The sequence below is a fragment of the Plectropomus leopardus genome, chromosome 3 (assembly GCF_008729295.1).
Source record: "Plectropomus leopardus isolate mb chromosome 3, YSFRI_Pleo_2.0, whole genome shotgun sequence".
In the NCBI taxonomy this organism is placed as follows: Eukaryota; Metazoa; Chordata; class Actinopteri; order Perciformes; family Serranidae; genus Plectropomus; species Plectropomus leopardus.
The window spans coordinates 15,000,921-15,025,451 of NC_056465.1; the positions used below are offsets into that span (position 1 = coordinate 15,000,921).

General features: G+C 41.8%; 1 protein-coding gene across 2 annotated transcripts in view; it reads left to right on the forward strand.

Moving 5' to 3' along the window:
* Positions 1-24,531, forward strand: part of dennd1b (DENN/MADD domain containing 1B) — a 120,562-nt gene that overhangs the window by 64,224 nt on the left and 31,807 nt on the right. For both annotated transcript variants that reach the window (XM_042515126.1, XM_042515132.1), the window contains 4 exons: positions 7,527-7,627; positions 9,797-9,842; positions 11,421-11,522; positions 22,054-22,179. In XM_042515126.1, the coding sequence (XP_042371060.1) occupies positions 7,527-7,627; positions 9,797-9,842; positions 11,421-11,522; positions 22,054-22,179 (375 nt within the window). The remainder of the gene's footprint in view (positions 1-7,526; positions 7,628-9,796; positions 9,843-11,420; positions 11,523-22,053; positions 22,180-24,531) is intronic.

The window sequence follows — 24,531 nt, forward strand, 5'->3', positions numbered from 1 at the left end:
CATGATATATATCGTATCGCCATATCCTTGCCAATACACAGCCCTACTCAGAATGTTATGTAATATAATATAGGATTTTGTTACCTATCTCACTTGCATCCTAAAAAACTTGGTATCATAATATCAGAAAATGTTGCTAATCTGCTGTTATAGAGAGTCACGGTTGCTATTTTAGGCTTCATATCAAATTCAGATAGGGATTTTCCCTCTTAAAAAAGTATATAGCTCAAATGTTGGGACTCTTTCCTAGATTGAACATGATTCTCTTCATCAATAATCCAGCAGGATATCAAACCCTAATTAGCACGATGAGGATATTTATCTGACACAGCTACGCTGCTTGTACAGAGAGAGTTGAACTGATCTGTCTGCACCCCCTACAACCCCTCTTTGCCCAGGCATCCTGCAGTCAGACAGCAGCACTATCACCACGCTCTGACAAGCTGGGGAATCCACACTAAAGCTGGATTATATTTGACTGTTTGTCTTATAACAGCAACATATTAATGGCCAAAAAGCCTTAAATTATCCGTTATTACATGTCTTAACTCTCTCACATAATTTAAAGTCCCTTTGTTTGTCTGTATGAGGGAGGAAATCTCTCTGTGTCTTTCTCCCTCTCTTCCTCCCACTGTTCTTCATCCCCCCCCTCCATTATCTAGTTGCTGATGAGGCAGAGCCAAATGTTTATGACAGATGAGATGGGAGAGGGAAGTGATGTCACCCAAGTCCTATCTGTATCTGTAGTGTAGCTGGTCCTGCCTTGGTATCTACAAGGCTGCAGAACACTGAACAGCCGGAGGGGCCTGTGGGTGGTGATGGGTGCTGGAGGGAACGGTACCCAAGGTCTCCCATAGGAGCTATAATCAGAAAGAGCTGTAAAAATTACTCAGCCCTCAGAGAATATCACCTGTCTCCCCTCAGCTCCTCAGACCAGCAGCGCTCTGCTCAGGGTCTAGGCTGCACACTGTGCTGTGACACAAGGGTTACAAGATGTAAATTATCAGACTCAAGGGTGAAGCTGTTTTTCTTTTGAGCAGGAAGAGGGGTGGAGGCGATATTTGTCTGTGATTTACAGTTTTCTGCAGCTCTGAGACTAATCTTGGCTTGTTTTTTTCTTTTAAACAAATTTATGCCGACAGGATTTTTTTAAGAGCTTCCACGTCAGACCTTTACCTCTGCAAACCTTTCATCCTCTGCAATTCTTCATCCACTCATCTGTCTATCCATCCACCTTCCTCAGGGAGAGGTGTTTGGGTTTGGTAGCGATATATGTCAGGCACTGTAGTACAAAGGTATTTTCACATCTCCACTGGGATTACTTGCAGGCCTGATGTTATTACTGCTCCTGTGATGCGTTATTTTTTGCTGTTGGGTAGGATGACCTCCTAGTTCAAGTGGAAATGGCTGCCATGATTCTGGATGCCAGCTATCTGAGTGTATACATACTAAACTGCAAAGGGCCCAGCTCATTATCCATGCCACTGTCTTGTGATCAAATATCGTAAAGGATCGGAAATATATAATTAACGTCAAAGTTTGTCAAAAATGTTTGTTAAAGTGAGTGTTAGCAGTCACTGGATGGACAGGTAATATTTCTATAGTCCGCTTGCCACAGACAGAGGATGTATGAGAGAAGGTATTGTTAGTAACATCGTTAGTACCATCCAGCTGCTTTTCACCACCTCCGCCTGTCCAGCCTCTCAGCCAAGCAAAGAGAAACAGGGAATAGAAAGTGGAAAGAGAGCGAAAGACACACACACACACACACACACACACACACAGATATGCTGCATTTATTCTGCCTGCTCTAGGTGCTGCCTGTGTTAAAGCCCCTGGTGAACCCAGTGTGTCAGTCTGCCGGTACATGGCCGGCGCGTCTCGCAAGCAGCCAACAGCAAAGGAATAAATCATGATCTTACAACAATGCGTCAGTTGACTTATTGCTGTTTCGTGACCGGAGGTGAATGGTACCACTGTTTTAAAAGGCCGGTTGGCGGTGGCGCAGGGGCGGGAGCCAGCCGAGCGTGCAGCCTTGTCATAGGGCCGTATAATAGGGCTGCATCGGCCCTTCCTCTAACTAGTCAGTTGGGAGGACCCCCACCACCACCATCGCCCCACCACCCTCCGCGTCTTTCATCTGCCGAGGGCCCCCCAGCTCTCAAGCCCAGCCTCTGCCCTGCCTATCGCCCAAACTCATACAGCCCCGGCCCCAGCACTGGCTGACAGCAGCCCTCTCATCAGCCTGTCAGGCCTATGCTAACAAGGAACTATCCATCCACCATGCCCTAGAGTGCCAGCTGTCTCTCTGTTTCCTGCCTTTTTCTCTCTTCTTCTTCTTCTCCTTCCCTGACTTTCTCCCTGTCTCTCTACTTTCTCTCTATCTTAGTTATTCCTCCTCGCTGACATATTATTTTTCTGTCCATCTGTCTTTCACTCACCCTGCCATACACCTCTCTTTCTCTCTGACTTTGCCTCCTTCTTTCTGGGTGTCTTAATGCGTCTCTCTGTTGTTGGGCATCTGCAGAACATCGGGACATCCTTCCCCTCAATAGACTTATCTCAGCACCATGCCATGTGTTTGACTTGTGCCGTGGTGAATGTGTGTTTGTGCACATGTGCACATTGTGGGTGTTTGTGTCTCACCTGCATGCATCTGTTTGTGTGTCTCGTGCACTCACAGGTGTTTGTACCTTATGTCTTGTGTCTTTCTGCAAGAGAGTCAGTGACTGTGTGTGCATGCGTGGGAGGCACTGGCGTTAGCTGTTACCCCGTGTCGTCCGATGTGCCCTCTCTCTCTCTCCCCGTGCCACCTACTTGTTTGTGGCACACCTGCGTTGTGCTGGGCCTGACACCGGCGTTTGTCAACAGAGGGAGAAGCACAGCGCGGGTAATTGGTGACTTACTCTGTGCAGGGGAGGGGAGAGGGAAAGGCTAGCATGGTGATTTACCAACAGGAGGAACGAGGGAGAAGTAGCAATGGACAGGAGGACAGAAGGATGAGAGGAGGAAAACAGAATAAGAAATGAAGAACTGGGATGGAAATGAGACTGGGAGAAGAGAAGAGAGGATTGAATTTGGAGAGTGCGCTGGGACAGAGTTGGAAGGAAAGGCTAGTGGAGGGGAAATGAGTGTTTGAGGCTGGTGTGAAGAGGTCAAGAGCGACTCTGTTGATACCATTCCTCCTGTCAAATTGAATTACTTTGCCTGCAGCAGCCAGCTATTTGTCTCACACCGTGCTCTCGCTGTAATTTAACATGTGCAGTAGGTTCCCTCATCTAAGTATGTAAGCAGAGGAAGTGAGTTCTCTCAGTCCAATCAAATCTCCATTACACTTCAGTTTTATATGAAAAATATGCAAAAGCGGAGTATGATGGCCCCCACAGTAGTAGTTTCTCCTTTTTCGGTCTGCGTTTCACTTCAACATGTCCAGTTGCTCAGGTAAAGAGGAACGGTGTGGGTGGAAACACAATGCTTACTGACAGTCTGCACAGCTCAGAGTTTTAGTATTGAGGAGATCTGATGTTTCTGGAGGGTACAGCTCTTTAAGGAAACATCACTGTTGATGGGTTGTGTAGCTGTTCAGGAAGGTAGAGGGACAAACTCATTGTAATATGTTGATGTATGAGTATAGAGAGCAATTTGAAGGCGTGTGAGCTGTCAGAAGATTTGATAAAGTAATTAAGATTTGTTTTTAGTCACCTGGGTGAATGTATGTTACATGATTCAGCTACAGAAAAACAAAACATATCCGTATTACACACTATATACTACTTCTAAGCGGATTCAAAGTGCAAACCTGACACAGTTCAGCCAGCATGCATACAGCACTTGATTTTGCAGAGTACTATTGATGGACGTTATTGTCCCACAATGCATTGCACAAAGGAAATGGGGCAACTACTCACAGCTGGAAAGTATTAAAACAAATTGTAGATGGTGGTAAAACAGCTTTGTGAACACAGCAGAAGATGAAAAATAACTATTAAATCCATGAAAAACATTTTAATGTCTATTTGTGAAGTTTAATTGGTAGTGACATTCCAAAGTCGCAGTTTGATTGACATCAGTGGCACACACATTGTTTCATTTCACGTTAGCGTTTTAAAAAATCAACATAGTGATGTTATACTGACTGCAATCCAATATTTAGTATATAGTTTATAGTATGTACTGTAATATGGGATAGAACACAACAATTGACCTACACTCAGACCCTGTAATTGACAGAGCTGACGTGTGACCTCTTAGTTTAACTTTGTTGCTACCTGCTTCAAAGATGCACTGCAAACTTGATCCCCCCACTTCTCTCTTCTCCTACTTTTACCTGCTTGTCTGTCTCTTTTTGTCTGTCATTTTTTGTCTCTCCTTCCTTTAGTCTTGTTGAATGGATCGTGGAAGACCAGTGTTAGTGTGGACACTTTCTGTCTTGGCTACAGCGCACTAAAAACGCTCTCAGGGCAGAACCAAAGACCTTGACTGCTTTTTGAAGCAGGCTGTCGCTGTATAATCGGTTAGCTTCTCTCAGAGGAAAGGGGAACACACACACATGCACACACATGCACACACACACACACACAGTGTAAGAGGCAGGCAGCCCCTCATTACCGGGCAGAGCCCTGGTCCCTAAGGACTGGACCCAGCACCTAATCCTGTATTTGTTCTTGGGGACTGTATCTGTGATTCTCCATTGAATGGAATATTAAGCACCCAGGTCTTTTGTGGAGCGTGTAAGCCATTTGGCTCCACTCATCTATTATTTATCAGCCTGGCAAATATTTTATCAGCCTTAGCCTCTCATGACCCACTCTCATGTGAAGCCCCCCCTCCCTTAAATGAAGAAAAAAAAGGGGGTACGATTTTTCTTTTTTCCAATTTATCTTCCTTTTACTTTTTGCCTCATTCGTTCTAAAACCTGAACAAGGACACAGGGATTTGTATTAAGCTGAATTAGAGAAGCAAATATGTGAACTATTCCTCTGGAGTTCCCTCCAAGTTGCCTTATCTCAGGCACATTGCCACCTCCGTTGCTTTGGAGATAGCAAATAAAAGAAAACAGAAATCTAGATTTGCTTTATAAATCATTATCTTAGTTTCAGTAACCCCTTCTCCTCCCCTCTCGGCCAACTCCCCCAAGCCAGCCACCCAGCCTGAGAAGAGGAGAAGCAGAGAGGAGAGAGAGACTCCTGTTTTCCCTTTCAACCTGAGAGTAAATCATGCCAGTTGGGGGGCTCACCTTGAGGCCTGGTGGAGATAATTGGAGTTGGTTAGCGAGGTGTTCTGTGCCATTACCTCCTGGTACCAGCGAATGGCTGGGGCTTGTCTCGCACTCCCAGAGGAGGAATACACTAGCCTGTTGGTGCTCCGCTTAGTGTGTGTGTGCGTGCGCGTGTGGCACATGTACGTATGTGTATGTATATCCACGGCCAGATCGTTGACCTCTCTTCATCACAATTTAATGGCCCCTTACCGTCCTCGCTTTGGAAAAAGGCAGGAGGGTGTGATGGTTTTGATAGTAGCTCTTCCACCAAGTGCCTCACTTTCAGACATTAATATTCATAGCATTGATTTATTTTCAGAATTAGCAAAAAAACAAACTGTTTGCCGGGGAATTAATCCTGACAGGAGCGTGGCATTGTTGTGTTTTATTTGAAGACGGCAGGCAGCGCAAATATGCATATGCAGATACATAGAGCAAGACACCAATTAAATGTTGATTAAGTCCTAACTATTGTGGGACTGGGTGTATGAGAGATTGCACGGAGACAATAAAAAAAAGATCATTGCTTTTTTTTTCTCCAGCCGATATGAAAAATGAATGCAGTTAAAACAAACATGCAGGGAGGGAGGCACACGGACACACACAAACACACACACTTTTTTGTTGTAAGCTTTTCAGATGTCCGGGCTTGATGTTGGGGTGGATTCAGAGGGTGGGGCACTCTTTCTCTCCCTCTGGCAGTGGTGGTTTTCAGCCGCCAAGCTTCGCCCGCTTTTGGCCGGTCAATTGTGACACTGTGTGTGTCAGTGAGCAGGGGGTCTCCTGGTAGTTGTGCGTGTGTGTGTGATAGCGTGTGTCCGCTTCACACATTGACTGTGAAGCTGCAGCAGTATAACAGCGGCTGCTGCTCCGGGGTCCCGGCGGTATTGGCCTAGCCCGCAGTCTCTCTTGGCTAACTCATGTTTCATTCTTTGGCAATTTGCCCTAATGAAGTCCCGCAGGAGCCCCTCAGACCTCTGTTCTCTTTCCATATTTAATCATGTTATTTTAATCTGGGGGATGAGCTAACGCCTCTTTCTCCTGCCGTGTCTGTGTGTCTCAGTGTGTGTGTGTGTGTGTGTGTGTGTGTGTGTGTGTGTTGCAGGTCATTACTATAGCTGGGTTTTCATGAGACGAGATGTCAAGAGGGGGATGCTGGTTTTAAGACAATGGGAGACAATGAGTTTAATTTTATGTGTAATGCTGGTTTGACAATGTGGAGAGCTCCTTTGAAAGGGAATGCCATCTTCATGTGATTGCCTCTCATTATTTGGTAAAAAATGAGGTTATTTTCTCTTTAATTTCATAGTCATAGGAGTTGGGTTAATTCTGATTTTTATGGTTACTGTCAGCACTGTTTTGGGTTCCTTTTGTTGTTTTTGTGCAGGTCACAGCACAATTCTCTCTTTGACATTGAATTGAAAAGCAGTTAATTATGAACGCTGGGCTTGTATTTGCTCTCATTTTTGTGTTCAGATCAGATTAAAATCTGTACTTTGAATGATTTGTTTTATGTTTCGCTGCCATGTGCAATTGTGGCAGTATTATTGCAGTGATGACCCACCACAAATGAATCAGTATGAAGGAAACATTGGTCTCATGTTTCTTTGAGTGTAAAGCATATGTTGCCGTTCTTCATCTCAGTCTTTTCACCTCCTCATCAATCTGCCTCTCCTCTGCTGTGTTTCTGTCATGAGTTTAAGACAAGGCTTATATCAGCCGGTTGATCTCCAGCGTTCAGTCTCTTCCTCCAACAATAGCTTGCAGGTCTTGTGTTCATCACAACAGACATGTCGGTGTACCACATTCTTACTGTGGGCTTTTGTTTGTGAGTGAGATTAAAGGCTAACTCAATGCAATCAAACATATTGTACATTGACGTATCACCACAGCAGCAGCAACCTTGATCAGACCTCTAGATTTTTTTTAAAAACAGAATGTTGTTTGGAAAAAAATAGAGCTGTGGTTCTCCAGACTTATTCTATAGAGTTTAGCAGTTTAGAAACTTAGTTGAATGAGTTGCAGAAATGTATAAGAATGAAAAAATGAAGAGCAGTATATTTAGCTCAAAGTTACTTTTCTTTTTACTTGTTGCAGTTTTTTCTTTTGGAAATTCTTGAGAGTGAAGTCACGCAAACCTACAGTTAAAAAAAAAATGAAACTACCAGTAAACATGCACCATAGAAGTGTCTTTCCTTTTCTTAGTTTTGCCTTGAAAAGTTGTGTTGAGTTTGTCCTCCCGCTCTCCCTCCCTCTCTCTCTGTAGTTAACTGCATGTGTCCACGGTGCGGCTGCTCTGCTCTTTCCTATGTACTGGCAGCACATCTTCATCCCTGTGCTGCCCCCGCATCTTCTGGACTACTGCTGGTAAGGCTGACCACCTCTGAAACTCACACACACATACACAAACACCATCAGGATCATCATAATAAATGTTTACACCCGCACCTTTTCTCTCCTGCCACTTTCTCCCCCTCTTTCCCTCACATGCACACTCACATACACACGCAAACACATGCCATGTGTGCCGGCCGAACACCGTGCTCTGCCGCTAAAACGTCAACGTAAAAGTGCAGACACACATGTTCACACATTCTCCCACACGTTCTCCGAGTCGTTCTCATGATTCTTCTCGCGGTGCGCCTTCTCCTGTGTGGCCCCCTCGACATAATGAACGACCTGAATCACCTTGCTCCATATTTCATGCCAGTGCTAGCACCACGCTCTCATCATCTCAGCCCTCTCAGGGGTTCATTACCAGCCATCTAACTCAGGTCCAACCAATCTAAATGGACTTGATTGAAACTGAATGGAAAGCAGAGGTAACAGCTTGTCTACACATCTACATGGGTTCACGTCAAATGTACATATAAAAAATAAATAAATAAATAAAGCAGAGTGGGAAAGTCATCTTATGTAAAAGGAGCTGTTTTTCGTCGAATCAGTGCCGATAGCGCGTACATTACAGCGCTTTACTATGAGGGACACATCAGCTTCAAAAAGCTGTTCATCACTGACAGTAAAATGTGATTTCCAACACTCTGTGAAGACTCATCATTATCTTATTAAATCACAGGGGTGTCCTTCATGCACTGATTTGATAACGAAATTATATTAGATGCTCTGCGTGTGTGTATGTGTGCATGTATTTGTGTAGATGTTGATGAAAGTCAGCGCTGGATATTCATGAAATGAAGAAGACAGCGGCTAAAGTTCAGAGCTACAGGCCTCCTGTTTGTTATGCTGTTGCTTTAAGTTGATTACAAGCCTGTGGCCTCTGAATCATTCTGGCCAGGAACACACTGACCCAAAGCTCTCTGATTATTGCCTCCTCCGTAAACCTCATCATAAAAATGGTTTGTATTTTTTTTATTTTTATTATTGACTGTTTTTGTTGATTTTATCCATCTTAGTGGATGGTAAAAACGTGCTCTATGATTCAGCCTTTCCTTACCACTAATTTTGAATATGAACATAAATTTTAAACACATAAAACAAGAATGACATGGTAATGACCATGCAACGAATATGTTTTTTAGGGTAAAAAGAAAACATTTCACACTTCTTCCCTTAAGTTTTTCAAGTCTAGACTGAATCTGCTATCTTTTTAGAGGAAAAATTCTATTAATTGTCTTGAAAAATAAGTTGTTAGCGTAAATAGTGTTTTTATTGTCATAATAGTGCTAGTAGTAAGAGTTGTGGCATTGGTATTCTCAGTATTTTTCTGTGATGTCTTTTCAGTTTAATTCATGCTAACAGATAGCAGGAGTGTCACAATTTGGGACAAAAACACATTTTTAATCACATTTTAACTTTTTAAGCAACAAAATCTGAAACACTTGGAGTCAACATGAAAGGAAAAGTTGTTCAAAAAACAGTCCAGAAGCACCAGATCAATGCGCTGTTCCATACACAAGTTAATCTAATGACGAGACATGGTGGTTCATGGGAAAATAGTCAGATTTTTAAGTCTGTGCTGTTCATGTAATGTGATTAAATTAAAGAGCAACATATGGATGATAATCAGTGTTGTTGCCTACATTACAGTTGTGATATCTCATGCGAAGTTAGTTTTAATGCATCCAATGCACATCTGTTGCATTACGGTACAGTTGATAAAATAGATTTAACGTATAAAATAGTCTTTGCTTTTATTATGAGGGGCATTGAATACGTGGTTGTTGTTTTTTTAATCTGAGTATTTTTTTAAAAACATAATTTGAATACATGCTAAAATAACCACAAATGCCATCACAAAGTATATATCGTAGTCAAATCATATTTTCAGATTGCTGACAGCATACAAATCCTCATACTAAAGAGGGGGTTATTTATGTTAGTTTATATTTCAATAAATAACTAAAGATTAATCAACATAGTTATTGGCTCAAACCCTCAACAAAAAGCTTATAACTTTTTCAGATGGGCGTGTAAAATGTGCTGTGTTAACGTAGCCTCCGTAAATATTTACTTACTGCATGTACCCATCTGATATTGATATTGCTTACAGCTTTGTTTTCCTCTTTCCATCCGCAGTGCCCCCATGCCATACTTTGTGGGAGTTCATCTTAGTCTGCTGGAGGTACGTTAGTCAGTCTGTGGGTATGCCTGTGCATAGAACTGTGAATGTAAATAAGTGTACATCATTATAGTGTATGTGCATAATTATATATGTTCCTGCAAATTGATGTATATGTGTAAAAACTCTGTAGTGTATATGATAAGTGAAATGTTAATGTTTCCTAATTTACATTGCATAGATATCATGAATTTCAATTGATTCTCTTAAAAGAAAAACTCAAGTAACATTTAGGGAGAATGCTATAAATGTATATATTTCCTCTCTGTCAGTGGTCTAATGCTGCACCTTGTTTGGTGAATTGCTTCTTAATTTTGGCATAAAATATTTGAAATTTCACTAAGATGTTTGGCACCTCCAACACACTGAATCAAAAAAATTGACAGAATGTTTTTTCCTCTTTATTTCCCTGTCTTGCTTGTGTGCATTCTTAACCAGAAGTACAAAAGACAGAGAGAGAAAGGCAGAAAAAGCATCTGCGAACAAAGAGCTTTTCTACTTCATTGTTAAACCTTGTGTGTTGGTTGGGGGGCAAGCCATCACCAGCACTGCTGTTGTGTGTGAATGCATGTTGCAAGCACGCGCACATTTGCACTTGTGTGTAAGTGTTAGTATGTAACTGTTTGTCTGTGTGTGCATGTAATTGTGCAAATGCATATGTTGTAATGCGTGTGTGTGTGTGTGTGTGTGTGTGTGTGTGTGTGTGTGTGTGTGTGATATTTGTCTGACAGTTGCGGCAGTGGCAGTATTTATCACACTCTGCATCCATGACAGACCCCCTTTCCGCCACTACATAATTAGTCCAGATCAGCATGTGAGCCTCCACTGCACAGGCTGTCACAAAAGTGACAAACTAGAAATTCACACACTATGCTGCCCCCCCCCCCCCACACCTGCCTGCATCCTGCGCCACACTGAAATAATAGTTGAATTTGTCGCCATCAGAATGCGCACAACACAGCATCACTGTGTTGTTGTTGATGCATGAGGTTTTTTGGTGCTGTGGAAAATGTTTGCGCAATCCAAATGTTTCCTCTCAGTGCCATTCTTCATTTTGGGAGCGCATTTGTGTTACAGTAAAGATGTCCTAATATTTTTTTTCTACACGCCATATTTCATCGTTAATCGTAAAGGAGTGTGATGACAGTGTGGTTTTAAATGTGACCGCTGAGCGTTCTCCTTCCCGCAGCTTCAGGACAGAAACAACTTTGTCTGGGAAACGCACCCGGGCCACACTTGGAATTTCAATCTAATTTCATGATTTGATGATTATCTAAACTATTTTCTCACACACTTTGTTATTTATTTAAAACATTCATGATTCTATTTTTTGTCCAGTTGTGGACATAACTCATTTCTATGAGATGGCCAAAACAAATATGTTAACTTTTAAAAATAATGCTTTAATTGCATTATGTAAAAGTAGAAAAAATATATATTATTAATTTTGAATATTACAAGAATTTATAAATGCAAAATTTGATGTGTAGTAATATTGACAGGAGGAGATTTGAGAGAGATGATAATAAGAGTTGTCTTTAATTAAAATAATTTGATAACACTGGACATTTTCTCCTTTAGAGAGTACGCAGTCGATCACTGGAGGACGTGGTCATTCTGAATGTGGACACCAACGGCCTGGAGAGTCCCTTTGATGACCTGCACAACTTGCCCAGTGATGTGGTGAGACACACACACACACACACACACACACACACACACCTTCCAGAGCTACTCAACCTTTATTGTCTCATTACACCAGACACACAGAAGGATTGTTTTTCCTCTTTTCACATTCAGGCTCACTTGCATAAACCCATTCTCTTGTCCTCCAATGTACTTTCATATTCAGATACTCTCACTCACGCCCACATGCACACATGCAGAAAAACCTACACAGACAAACACACACCTGCAAAAACTTGTCAAAGTATAGCTCTGTCCCCTCCCCACATCATTAATGACTGCAGTACTGGCTCCTCAGATTGTGGCTGTCTAAAGTAAACTCCCGTCGCGTCGTATGACGCTTGAAGGCAAACAGCATTCCCTGACCATCAGAGGCTTGTGGGAAAATGTGCAACTCCCTTCCCTTCATCTTCATCCATTCTAATCATTATTTCACAAAGTCTTGCATTTCTGCCTGCCCACTGGCACGTTTCTGAGAACGAGAGATAGGAGGAGGGAACAAGGCAGAGAAGAGAAAAGAAAAGGCAGAGATGGGTGATTTTCTAGGGGGAGAGAGTGGGAAGAAGGGGGCCAATTACCAGTGTGGGCAGTGAAGCCACCTGCCAGTGCATCGTCTCTTTAATTAATGGAGCACTGACGCCGGTCAGTGCTACAGGAAGCATCACCACGGCGTCAGGGTCACTCGCACATTTACACACATTCACACACACACTCTTACATACACACATACAGACATAAAAAACAACGCACGTGCTTGTCTTCCATAGTCTTTGTCGAAATAGGAATCTGTTTGTCAAGTTGTTTCTCTGGGCGTATGTATTAAAGCTCCCCTGTGAGGCTCTGAGGCCCCGCTGAGGCTGCGGATGTAGTGTTACCCACACTGCTATATTCTCAGGTTCCACCGCCTACCGGACTCTTGCCCTACCAGCAATATATAACTCAATATGCTGCCCAAACGACTGCAGACCTTGTCAAACTCCCACTCTAGTTTGCACTGCTCAGCCTACTGCGACTGTTCGTGTGCATTAATGCCTCCTCACAACCTGCAATCATTCGATCTTTCCTACATTTTATACATTTTCCTGCCCACTTTTTTTGAGCTAGTTTGCCTGCATGCCTTACTGGCTGGCTGCTCGAGTTTCATGACACCTGTCTGCCTTCCTGTCTCTCTCTCTCTCTCTTTCTCACAGTATTTACCGCCAGCCCGGACGTTTCTTGCACCCACTGTTTGCTTCTTTGCCTGTGTGCCTGTCTGGCTACAGTACCTTCTTTTTACTTCCTGCCTGCTTGCTTTTCTGCACCCAGGGACTCGAGCCCTAAATTAAATTGCAAACTGAGTTTGTCATAAAAAGGAGTCAGGGCTTTTGAAAAGCGACAGAAGCAGAGAGAAAAGCCTTTGTCTTTGCCGTGTGATAAATTAAGTGGCAGGCTCAGAGCCTTTTCGCTTTGATCCCCCACTCACCATTTTTCCTTACTAATGACAGAACATAGCCCGCATATCATGTCAAATTACACCACCTGAAACGGAAGCCTCACTGGCATTAATATATTTATCGCAACAAATTGTTGTTGTTGTTTTTATTCCAATTCACGTTTTTTTCTCCTGTCTCCTCTCATCTTTTCACCGGGGCTAGTAGATTAATAAGGAAGCGAGCAGGTACTAATTGAGAGGAATTCCAGGTCTCTTGTTAGTTTGCTTGTTAGTGATGAGGACATGCCACATGGCATTTGATGTTTGTGTTTACACACAAGGAGATGTTTGAGGCATTGTGCAGTTTGTCAAACGGAGGCCTGAAATTTTGATTAATGCTGAGTGATTCTCTGCCTGGGCTGAGCTGCCGCGCGTTGTTTCTGAGCTATTAAAACACTCTTCATTTCTCCGTAATTCTCACTGTAACACTGGCTACTTAACTCTCCGGCTTTATTCAGCGTGAAACCGAAGCCCTGAGACCTATGAAGTAATGATTATTCTCACTTTAAAAGCCCAGCATCACTTTGTATGAATATAAAAAACATGATTTGGATTAAAAAAGGTGAAGGCCACAGGCAGTTTTTGTGTGTCTTTTAAGTCTAACTAAGAGTGAAAACAAAGCACTCTGATGTTGATTTAAGCAAACCTTTAGAGATCCATCTAATTATGGCAATGCAGGCTGTGAGCACATGTGGACTTTATTACGTGGCTCCGCTGACCAGTGGCCGTGCTTTTAGCAGGTTCAGAGTTCACAGTTGTCCTGAATTAGCCGCCCTTTTTCAGACAGGACCCCTACACCGGCACCACTAGTGCCCGCCCCCTTAATGGTCTTTCCCCGCAACTTCACACATAATATTTTAGATTTATTGACTATTACAAATGCTACCATGCCAGTAGCGGTTCCGTTTAGCAGAAAAAGGAAAGATCTGAATAACAGAGTAATTGGTAACGGGTCAAAAAAGGATGCAACAATCTTTTTAGAATAACGTTATTTAAATTGGATATGTCATATGAATCAAAGGTCCAGTATTAATTGTGCTTTTGATCTGGATTTGTCTTTTAAATGCACAGGGCAGGCTTTGACAGTAGCCATAAATGAATCACCTCAGTCTCTTTAACTTTTTGTTTTTAGATTTTTTTTTTAAAATCCCTTTATCATTTTCAAGTCATTCTAAACATTTCCTATTTTAACTAGGGTATTTTGGTATTTTAAAAAAAATGTAGATCAAGGAACTTTCTGTTGCTTTGTTTGAGTTTGTGCTTTTCTCTTGTTTTCGCTGTTATTTTAGATGAACATTGTGATATTATTAGAGAAACTGATCTTTTTTTATTTTATTTTACATCATGTATTTTTAGCCAGATTTAGCATATTTTCAGTTTGCCTACTGTAAGTTGAACTGAAAGTTTCAATAGTTTTTACACATTAATAAATCATATTAATCTCAGAGAGACTGTGCTAGTGTCAGTAAAATCAATGTGTTGACAAGCACACTGAAAAGAAATATTCAATAAAAAAAACTGTTTTTTCCCTGGAAGATCAAGGTATTTTTGTTTCTCTTTCTGAGATCCACAGTTCCTCTTCCACACAGAGATTGTGCTGATAAAGTTATAATTGGCTTTTGGTTGGTGGAGCTGTTTACCGCACTAGTCATTAAAAGTATCCAAGAATAGCGAATTAGGAGTCTGTTAATTCTGAAAACAAACAGTGTGTGACTGAATCGGATTTTTGTTTGATCCCGGCAATTGATCTCAAACCAATGACGGAAGAATTTTTTTCATGTATTATTCTTTCTGTGCCACATATTCAAGGTGAGGTGCTACAATGCAGCTTACATCTTTATTTTCAGATGCTCTCTCTCACATCACAGCCTAATTCCTTCTATTCTCCTCCTCCCTGCCTCTCGCTACTTTGCTGACACCGTGTACCCATACATTCCTAGCCTTCATACATTTGATCATTTGTATTCCCAATCAAGGGGGAAATTTACAGCGTACACTCCTACTTCCTGTATTTCAAGCCTGCATTTGGAGGTTTACAAATGAATGAGGGGGTTGAGGTTGTGTCTGCGTGCCTCTCCTGAGATCACCTGGCACACTTAATCAAACATCGCGGCTTTAATTTGGTGTTCAGTTTTCCGATGCTCCCAGAAAACAACATCTACATCATCATCTACAACAGAGTACAGCCGACAGCAGGCAAACACTCACACACACAGATGCACCGACACACACACACAGAGACGCCTACACATTGTTGGCCAGGAATGTTCATCAATGACATTCAGATCTAGTTCACGAGGAAACTTTTGCTACTCACAGATTTTTGGTATGTCCACCAGATTTCTCCCATTTTCAGTTTAGATACAGCCGAGTGTTTCATTTCACTGGTGTCTCTCAGTATAGCGGAGCCACCTACAGTAAAGCCCCTCACATGCTGCACTAACTAGATGGTAGCTCGGTGCTGGGAATGCGGTTGCTCCACCTCAGTTACATGCTGTACCAAGTCTCGCTGTCTACAACATATAATAACAAGCTCCAAAGTATTTGATTTTGTTGTTGTTGTTGTCGAGCCTTTACTTTACCAACTGTAAATGTTGAGATCTGCTTATTTGGAACATTATTTTAGAGGTTACGATTGTTTTAGATGGCGTTGAACTGTGCATACACCCTCGCTCTGCGGTGTTAGCAGCCCCTCATTTACTCATGTGGAGTTTAAAAGCTGCACTTCATTTTCACATACTCGTTCTGCCAGCAGTTCACTCTGAATTAAGAGTCAAAAAGAGAGAGCAGCATCACCCACTGCGTTAGTTATTGAAGTGAAAGATGACATTTAGCTGTAGTTAATTATGTATGCAAAACTCAGCCGCTCAGCTGCTATAAGAGGTCAGCTTGACAAAGTAACCCCACACCGGGGAGAATCTCATGGCAATGAGATAGCCCTATTAAAACACACACACACACACACACACACACACACACACACACACACACACACACACACACACACACAGACTCTTTTTCTCCTTGCTTTCTCACTCTCTCTTTTTTTTAATTTAGTTTGACTAATGTATTGTTTTGCATGCACTTAACAGCAGATCAACATACTGAATGACCAAGAATTATGTTATGTTTTGAAACGTGCCTTAGTAGTCTCCATTTTTGCGTGTTTATTTGCTAATCTAATGTTTGTAGTATTTGCTATCATACTAAAGCCTTAAAGTAAGTGATCTTATGTTGTTATTAATAAAAGAGTGTAGATAACTCCAGCCCATTAACTTAAGTAATATGCCTATTATTGTGCAAAAAGAAAAAAAAATCATAAAATATCTAATATTTGTCCTAAATTGAACGAAGAAAGAATTTCATAGATTGCAAGTCACACGCTCTTTGTGCACATGTATGTGTGTGTGAGAGAGAGTATGCCGCTTCTCCGTGTGTCTTTGTTCAGATTTCTGTGTGTGTGTGTGTGTGTATGTTTGTGTGTACGTGTGTGTGTACAGTTCAGACTGCAGCACATCAAAAGAAAGTGGGAGATTTTCATAACTATTTTTTTTTCTTTGTAGTTCTTTAATTGCGTCCCCATGGCTTTCTTTCCCTGGACAGAATCTTAAACAAAACATTCTTTTTTTGTGAGAAGAAAACCCAACTTTTTTATTTATTTATTTATTTTAACAACAGACAAGTGTCAGGGTCGTTATTTAGGAGGGATTTTTTTATGCTCTAGTGAAAATTTAGAGGAAAATTCTAAATATATATTCAGGGTTTTATGAATACCTTTTTTTATTCTTAAATTACCCTTCCTCTTTTATTTACTCAATAGTAAATTCAATATTTTCAGCCAGGCTCTTACATTTTTTTCATGTTGTGTTTTTCTTTTTTTTTGTTATTGTAAGGTAGAAGTGGAAGTTAATGATATGTCTGATAGTTAATTAACAGCAATGGTTTCATATTTTATGAAGTCTTTGTAAAAAAAAAAAAAAAGGCTTGTTTTCATGCGAAACATTAAGTGAAAATATTGTGATAATTTTATCAGGTTGAGCTTTGAGACAGAGAAGTGTTTTTGTTTTTGTAAAGCTCACTTCCAGATTTTTTGTGATAATTGTGTGGGTGTAAATGTAATGTATATATAGTATTTGTATATTCTGGATTGACATGCACGTATGTATGATACATGATATAAGTTTTGGTCCCTGGATGGATGGATGTTTGTTTACTTATGGTACCTGCCTGACTTTAAGGAGACGATCCCACTGTAGGTGACATCAGGCATTGTGTGTACACACGCATGGACTCACACCCACACATTCACACAGATGTCTAGTGTCACCTACAGCGGTATCATCGCTTACAGTCAGGCAGAGATCATCATTGCACCTGCTAATTACCATCTCCAGCTGGAGAGTTAAATGGAGATCTGTTCTATGTCTGACCTTTGACCCCGTGCTCTTTATGTGACGCACTTCAAACCCTGTTTGGGGCTGGCTGGGCTGGGCCTTAATGAGGCCCCATGTCTGCCCTCTGTGGGCTGTGCGCCTTGGATGCCCCACTTTCATCCCCGACCATCCTCCCTTGATGTAAATTGAAAAGATCACAGCTATGGGGAGAAGACCTGTACTGGAAAGGCCTCTCTGCATAGATTATGAATATCATAACTCAACAGTTTTTTTTTTCCACCCTCTTCCCCCAACCACCCACTCCCCTCTCTCCTCCTGCCACCCCTTCCCTGTACAATGCTATAGTTCTAATTGGACCCAATGGGGGACTCTCTGCCTTTGATCTCATCACCGCCACTGTGACTTTACACTAAAAAATGTCACTGCCAAATAGGGTTATCACCTGTAGAGCCTGGCCTTCCTCTGATGCCTGTTCGCATCTCGTTAGCTTCACTCAAACTGTAGAAGTTAATTAGTTTGACAGAGCCATTACTGTGGAGGCATACCTGATGATTGTGGCGTAGGCGCCATATTCAATATCCAATTACAAAACACACATTTATTTTTTGTCGGATATGTGAAGGACTGCACCATAGGCAGTGCTTCGTTTTTTTTCTATTAGCAAAAACGATATTCTGGTATTTGTCATGCACTTCTGCTATATTTGTTATATGTGACAATTTAATTAATTACCACATGTGACTAAAGAAGAGTATTTCTCATCATGCCTAATCGTACTCGTGAATAAATGTGAAACTTTGAACATGTCACTTTATCACCCATTTTTCTCTGGGTAACAAAACACAAGTGATTGTGTCCCCACCTCATTAAAAAGTGTTTGCCACTGCAGTGCTCTCACCCGTTCAAAGCTGCTGTACAGAACTCTGTGTGCAGAGTAAACTCCGCCGCTATCCCGTCTGCTCTGACAGTCTTTGGGGTATGCCTCCCCCACTTAGACTGACATTGTGTTCGCTTTGATTCTCCCCCCCGAAAAAAAGACAGTTTAATGATTTGCGAGGATGAAAAAAATCAGTGAAAACGCACATAAACATGAAATATTAATTCCAGAAAAGGCTTTACATAAACATAAAAGCATTTAGCACAATGAGTGAATATGGAGATGACACTTGTTAATTTAACCGTGATAAACTTCCTGTTTGATGCCTGGGAGCATTTGCAATGGCAGCGCGGGGACGTTGTGGAGAGTGAGAAAGCCCAGGGGAGAGGAATCCACGCTGTTCGTTTTGTCTTTGTCCCAGTTTAAGACTGCCACTCTCTCTGTCTCACTTTCTCTCCTTTTCTCTCAGCCTCTTTTTCTTTCTGCCTGTCCTCTGTATGAGCTGTGCTCACACTTTGCTTCTCCTCCCTGAAGTTTTCCACATAGGCTAATTGCAGACGCCAGACCGTGATATCCCTCTAAAGCTGCAGCTACACAGCGTGATATATTTGGTCACCTCTGATTGAAGTTGACCTGATCAAAATTTTATCACATTACAGAAGAAGTGGGATCATTTAATGGTAGACACGAACTCAAATTTTCTGCTGCTTTCATCTCTTCTCTCGTTTCTTCCTGCCCACAGATATTTCTCCAGCCAATGGCAGCATTGAAACTAATAATGTTAATGTATATTAGTTGCAAATGTTCTGCACTGCTTTAGAGAGGCAGACAAACATTTAACACACAAACATCTATAACACACAGCACAGAACCACCAGAACACACACAACAAGATGTCGCATTGTATACTAAGTTGATAATGAAATGGATTGGTGAAATATGCAGTGCAGTGTTGAATCTAATGATTACAAAGTAAACCAAATATGCGCATTTCCTCTGTTCCTCGTCATTGTGCGCACACTTATAGCTTGTTGTTTCGCATCGTCTTCAGATAGCAGAGAGGTAAAGTAAGTAATGAGGAGAGTTAAGCTTCAGTTATGCTCTCTACACGGACATGAGCTGATGTAGAATTGTAAAAAGGAAACATTTGGATCTTTTCTACTGCGTTGTGGTTTCTCCTCATGGCAGACCGATATCCTCCCAAACTGTACGGGGCAGTGTACTGAAATGCACTGTATGTCTTATACATGATTTCTGACAAGGAGTGGCGTTTTGTAGTAGGCCAGCTGGGAAGTTAGTATCACTCTAGTTTTCTTGACAAAAAGCCAATGGTATTTTTTCATATAATTTTGGATAACTGCCTCAAATAAGCTCTGTGACAAAAAAAAAAAAAGTTAAGATACTTTACGTTCATACGTTTTGTTGAGCTAATAAGATAATCTTCACAAATGAACACCACTTTTATGATTTTTGCAGCGTAAATCCAATCATCAGAAGTAAGCAACATTAGGCTCTAAACAAACTACACTACGGTCGCATAACTTAACATTTCTACCACAACAAGGCTGAAAAGATGTTTGCAAATTATTAGACTTATTTAAGATGCATAAAAAAATCTAAATTCACAAGTTTCGTAGAAACTAGAATAAAACATGATCATTGCATAAGCTCATGTTAACCATAGACTTTGTTTCAGGAATCTAACCGAAAAAACCCATTGACTTAAATCATAGGCGGCATAAATACTTATCTTAGTTTTTTACGCCAGAAGTGACCACATTTGGAAAAGAGGTTGGAGCTGTGGAGATGGACGGGTGGATCTAGCATGGACTTTTGGTGGCCTGTCACACATGCAGCCCTGCCATAAAATATGCATAACTTTGGGCCCTAATAAAATGTAAAAGGGTGAGTTATATAAAAAAAATCACTTCCCGCACAGTTGGCATTAGTGCTGAAATTAGCTGCAGAGACCAAAACTGTTTTTTGTACCAGGCTGTTAACATGTTTGTTTCTGCTGTAAAGTTGGGCATTTTAACATGGGGGTCTATGGGGATTTACTCTTTTATGGAGCCAGCCTAAAGTGGCCATTCGATGAAATGCAGTTTTTGGCAGTTCCATGTTAGCTTTATTTCCTGGCCTTGGAGATTGCTGCTTGACGTTGAGATTAGGGAAGTGGAAGGGCAAAATTGCTAACTCATTTCTGTGTTTTAGGACTCTGCAGCACTCTATTTCCTCCGCCAATCTGGGTTTCGTATAGTTAATAGTAGTAGTATAGTATAGAAAATGTTAGATCTGCACAGACAGGTGGAAAACCTGCGGCATAGGATGCAAATTCTCAAATCCTTGGATAGGAAGGAACAACTGGCCCTACTGTCCATCTGATTGGCTTATACTTATTGCCTTTGTTGGTTGGTTTGATTAGTTTTAGGCAAGAGGAGTGGGATTGGTTGATGTTCGAATGAAGGGTAATGAATGAATGAAGAATGACAGGGTAAGACAAGAGTAAGGTGGATATTTCCTTCGCTATCCCAGGAAATGTAAATTGCACATGGGACCCCTGCACAGGGACGTATCTAATCATGTGACATCACTTTGACTGTGCAGACGCTTGTGACCATTGCGGATGCGTCAAACAGAAATCAAGCATAAGAAGGCAGAACATCCATACCTGGAGAGCTTTGGCTTACTCTGCTGTAGTGCCCATGAGTAAACCACCAAATCCTCATCAGCCACAGGCTCAGTTCTATAGGCAGAACTCTTCTGAGTTGTGCTCTAGCATTTTTAGCTTTTACTATGTTAGTGCACAATATAGAATACAAGATAAAACAATGCAAAGTTATTCAGTGAGGATCTACAATTAATCTGTTTTTCACTAATTGAAGTTGAAGGTTAAACTTTATCTTTAAAACTGCGATCCAAGCCCGTACCACTGCTGACAGCCCACACCACACTGCATTACAGCAATCTAGACCTCCTGTGCAACCCAATCAAACGTTGTGCTTTTGTGCTACACTGGCACAGCCCACACAGAGAGCAGCAGTCCCTCGCTATCTCTGCCTCCTCCTCGCACTGCCACAACACAGTCAGACTACTGCTGAGCAGGTGAGGAGAGCCTCTTGACAACTTCCTTTCCAGACTCCCCAGGGCCCGGTGGCCAGGGTGAATCTTTTGTCATCCTAAAACAAGCTCGGGCCTGCTGCTCCTCCACTCTCGCCTGGAGTCCTGGAGACAGAGCCAGGAGAGGGGAAAATAATTAAAGACATTTTATGTCAAGAGTCCCTTTCTAGAGGGAGTTCGAGAGAGCCAACAGGGGAGGGGAAACAGGAGGACTGCAAAGAAAGAAGAGTTGGAAATGGAGGGAGAAGTGAAAAACGCAAGAAGGTGATGGGGAGGAGAGCGGAGCGGGGGTGGGAACATGGAGAGAGAGGGTGATAGAGGAAGAGAGAAGATGTGAGTTTCCATTTCCTCTCTGCCCCCCCCACCCCCTCCTTCCACTGCTCAATTAGCAAAGCAGCAGGTGCTCCCAGCAGCACAACACATAAGCTTGGAGGAAAGGCTGAAGCTTTTCCCTTTCTTTTCTTTCCTTTTTTAAGATGACCTGCAAATGTGATACTTCACACCCAGAATGGGCTAGCTCTTTCCTCCACCAATTTCAGAGGTGATAATTTAACTTTTACCCCTCCATCTCTCCCCTTTCCCACCATCCCACCCCTCCCTACCTTTCCTTCACTTTCTGTCTCCCTTTTTTCCGTCTTTCTCTCTCTCTGTCTTTGTGTTTTTCACCAGGTGTCCTCTCTGAAGAGCAAGCTGAAGAAGCAGTCAACAGCAACAGGAAGTGGTGTGGCGAGGGCCTTCCTGAGAGCGCAGGCCGCTCTGTTTGGATCCTACCGAGACGCACTCAGATATAAACCCGTAAGGATCCAGTGTCCTTAATCTCTATCAATCATCTTGTGTATTAGCATTGCTGTGTCCTGTTAGAGCCTTATTTTATTAAATCATTTCTGTTTGGATATATGAGTGTTTACCATCAAACCCAGAGTATGATACATCCATCCCGCTCTCCTTGTTTAAATGGTCATATCACCCAAATTATTATCTTTACATACTAGCCATACAGAGAATTTTGCTTTTAATAATCCCAAGTTTTGGTTATCACAACAAAATGTCTCCCTTCAAGCGTTTGCACACCAAGTCTGTATTTGTCATGTATTTTTTTTATCCCATCATCTAAAAATAGTAAGGCACAGAAACCCTGCACACTGAGTCCAACGTGCTTCATTGTTCTATTCGCCACCCTCTGCCTAAATTTTGCTTTTGGCACCACGGCTACCTGAAGGGGCTGAGCTGTCCTGTCTTCCCTCTCTGTCACCACACTGTTGATCTCTCTGTCTTTATGCAATCTTTATGCTCTTTTATATCTTCCTCCTCATCATCATCATCAAGTTGGCATGTCTGTAAAAGGGAAACCCCATGGTTACCCATAGAACCCATTTGAATTTAGATCAGATGTTAAGGGAATGCTGTGAAATAGCCATGCTGTTTTTTCATTGCCTAATTTCATTATTCAACCCTCTTCCTGAGATGCTAGCATGACATGGTATCATGGTTTCCTCAAATCTTCTAGTTTTATATGTAAATTGCAAATATATATATATATATATATATATAATAGTATAATCGCTCTAGCTTTAAAACTCAGCCGAGCTTTAAAACTAAGTCTGGTACATCCTCTTAAAGACGGGAATGTTGGCCGGCGATTAGCAATTTTTCTTTTTATAATTTGGCTGAACTGACCACTCAGACTCATCTCAGATATGTCTCTCTGTCGAAACAGAAAACAAAAATGTATAACTATTATTTTAATTTATAGTTATCATTTTCAACAATGATTGTGCTCTGTGGATATAAACACAAAGACACCCACTTACTCATTAAGTATCGGCCACAGGTTCACAGACACTCACATGCAGAAATACCCACAGATATGAATATATTATTTTTGGCTCCACAGACTGTGTAGCGCACAGTAGCGATCTCCGTTCAGGTGAAGTGAGTCAAATTTGACTGGAGTCTGGTTAGACTGGGGCAGTTTTGACTGAAGGTAAAAGGTGTATTTTCAGCTGGAGCGCAGAGCTAAGGTGGGCCTGTCTGAGGCAGTGAAATGTCAGAGGAGCTGAAAAGAGTCAGGACATTCCCTTTGAAGATCCCTTTTAGCCACCTTTGGTGTTTTACTCTCCTTTACTAAGCCCCCCTAACATTTCTTCTCTGGATCTTTTCTGCTTATCAAGTCTGAGTCAGAGCAGAGCAAACTACAGCATGTCCTGTTTGTCAAATAGCAAAGCCTTTGTTCCTTTGGCTTTGAGATTAATTGGACTTTGTGGACTCCCGGAGTCAAGATGCTACATTATTGATGCTGTCTTTCTTTCCTCTGTATACAGACAGTATACGAACAAACTGCCTCCCCTCTGACATGAGCACTGAGATTCTGTATGTGCGTGTTAGTGTATGTGTGAGCACAACATGCAGGATTTTTCAGTTCACTCACGTTTCTTTTAGACAGGATCTGTGTAAAAGCCCTGGAGTTAACATACATGCACACACATAAGCATGCACAAAATGCACATCTGCTTTCATGAAGATGCTGATGGTACTCACTGCATTCTGATATTTGTGGAATATCACTGCTCGCGATTGTTCTGATCTGAGGAAAAGATCTTCTCAGACAGCGCTGAGCCGAGTGCAGTGGTTCACAGGCCCGTGTGCCTCAACAGAAGGAGGGGCGTGGATGTTTGATCGGAGTCTTGCTGAGTTGTAAATGAAACAATACTTTAAAACGATAATGAGTTGAAAAGCAATCAGGTGATTAGGACGGCATTTCTTCGTTAATCTATTTCAGCTCACGTTGATGCTCTAGTAGATGCTTCTCACCAGTGCAGAGCAGCACATGTGTCTGGCAAAAAGAACCTGAAATAGCAGTTCAATTAGTTTTCACCACCATTGATGAAGCCGAGGTGGTTAGGAGAGTGCACATATTTAACTGGTGCGTGCTCGGTCCTATTTGGGGGCAGAATTAGCTCTCTGTTGGCTCTCCCGAACTCCCTCTAGAAAGGGACTCTTGACATAAAATGTCTTTAATTATTGGAAGTTTGAATCAAATGGGCAGATAACCACTTCATATCATCCAACCAGGTGTGAAGACTTTGGGTAGGGAAGGTAGGGGTGCCATCACATGTTTAAAAGTAGCCAAGACTGTTTTAGATCCAG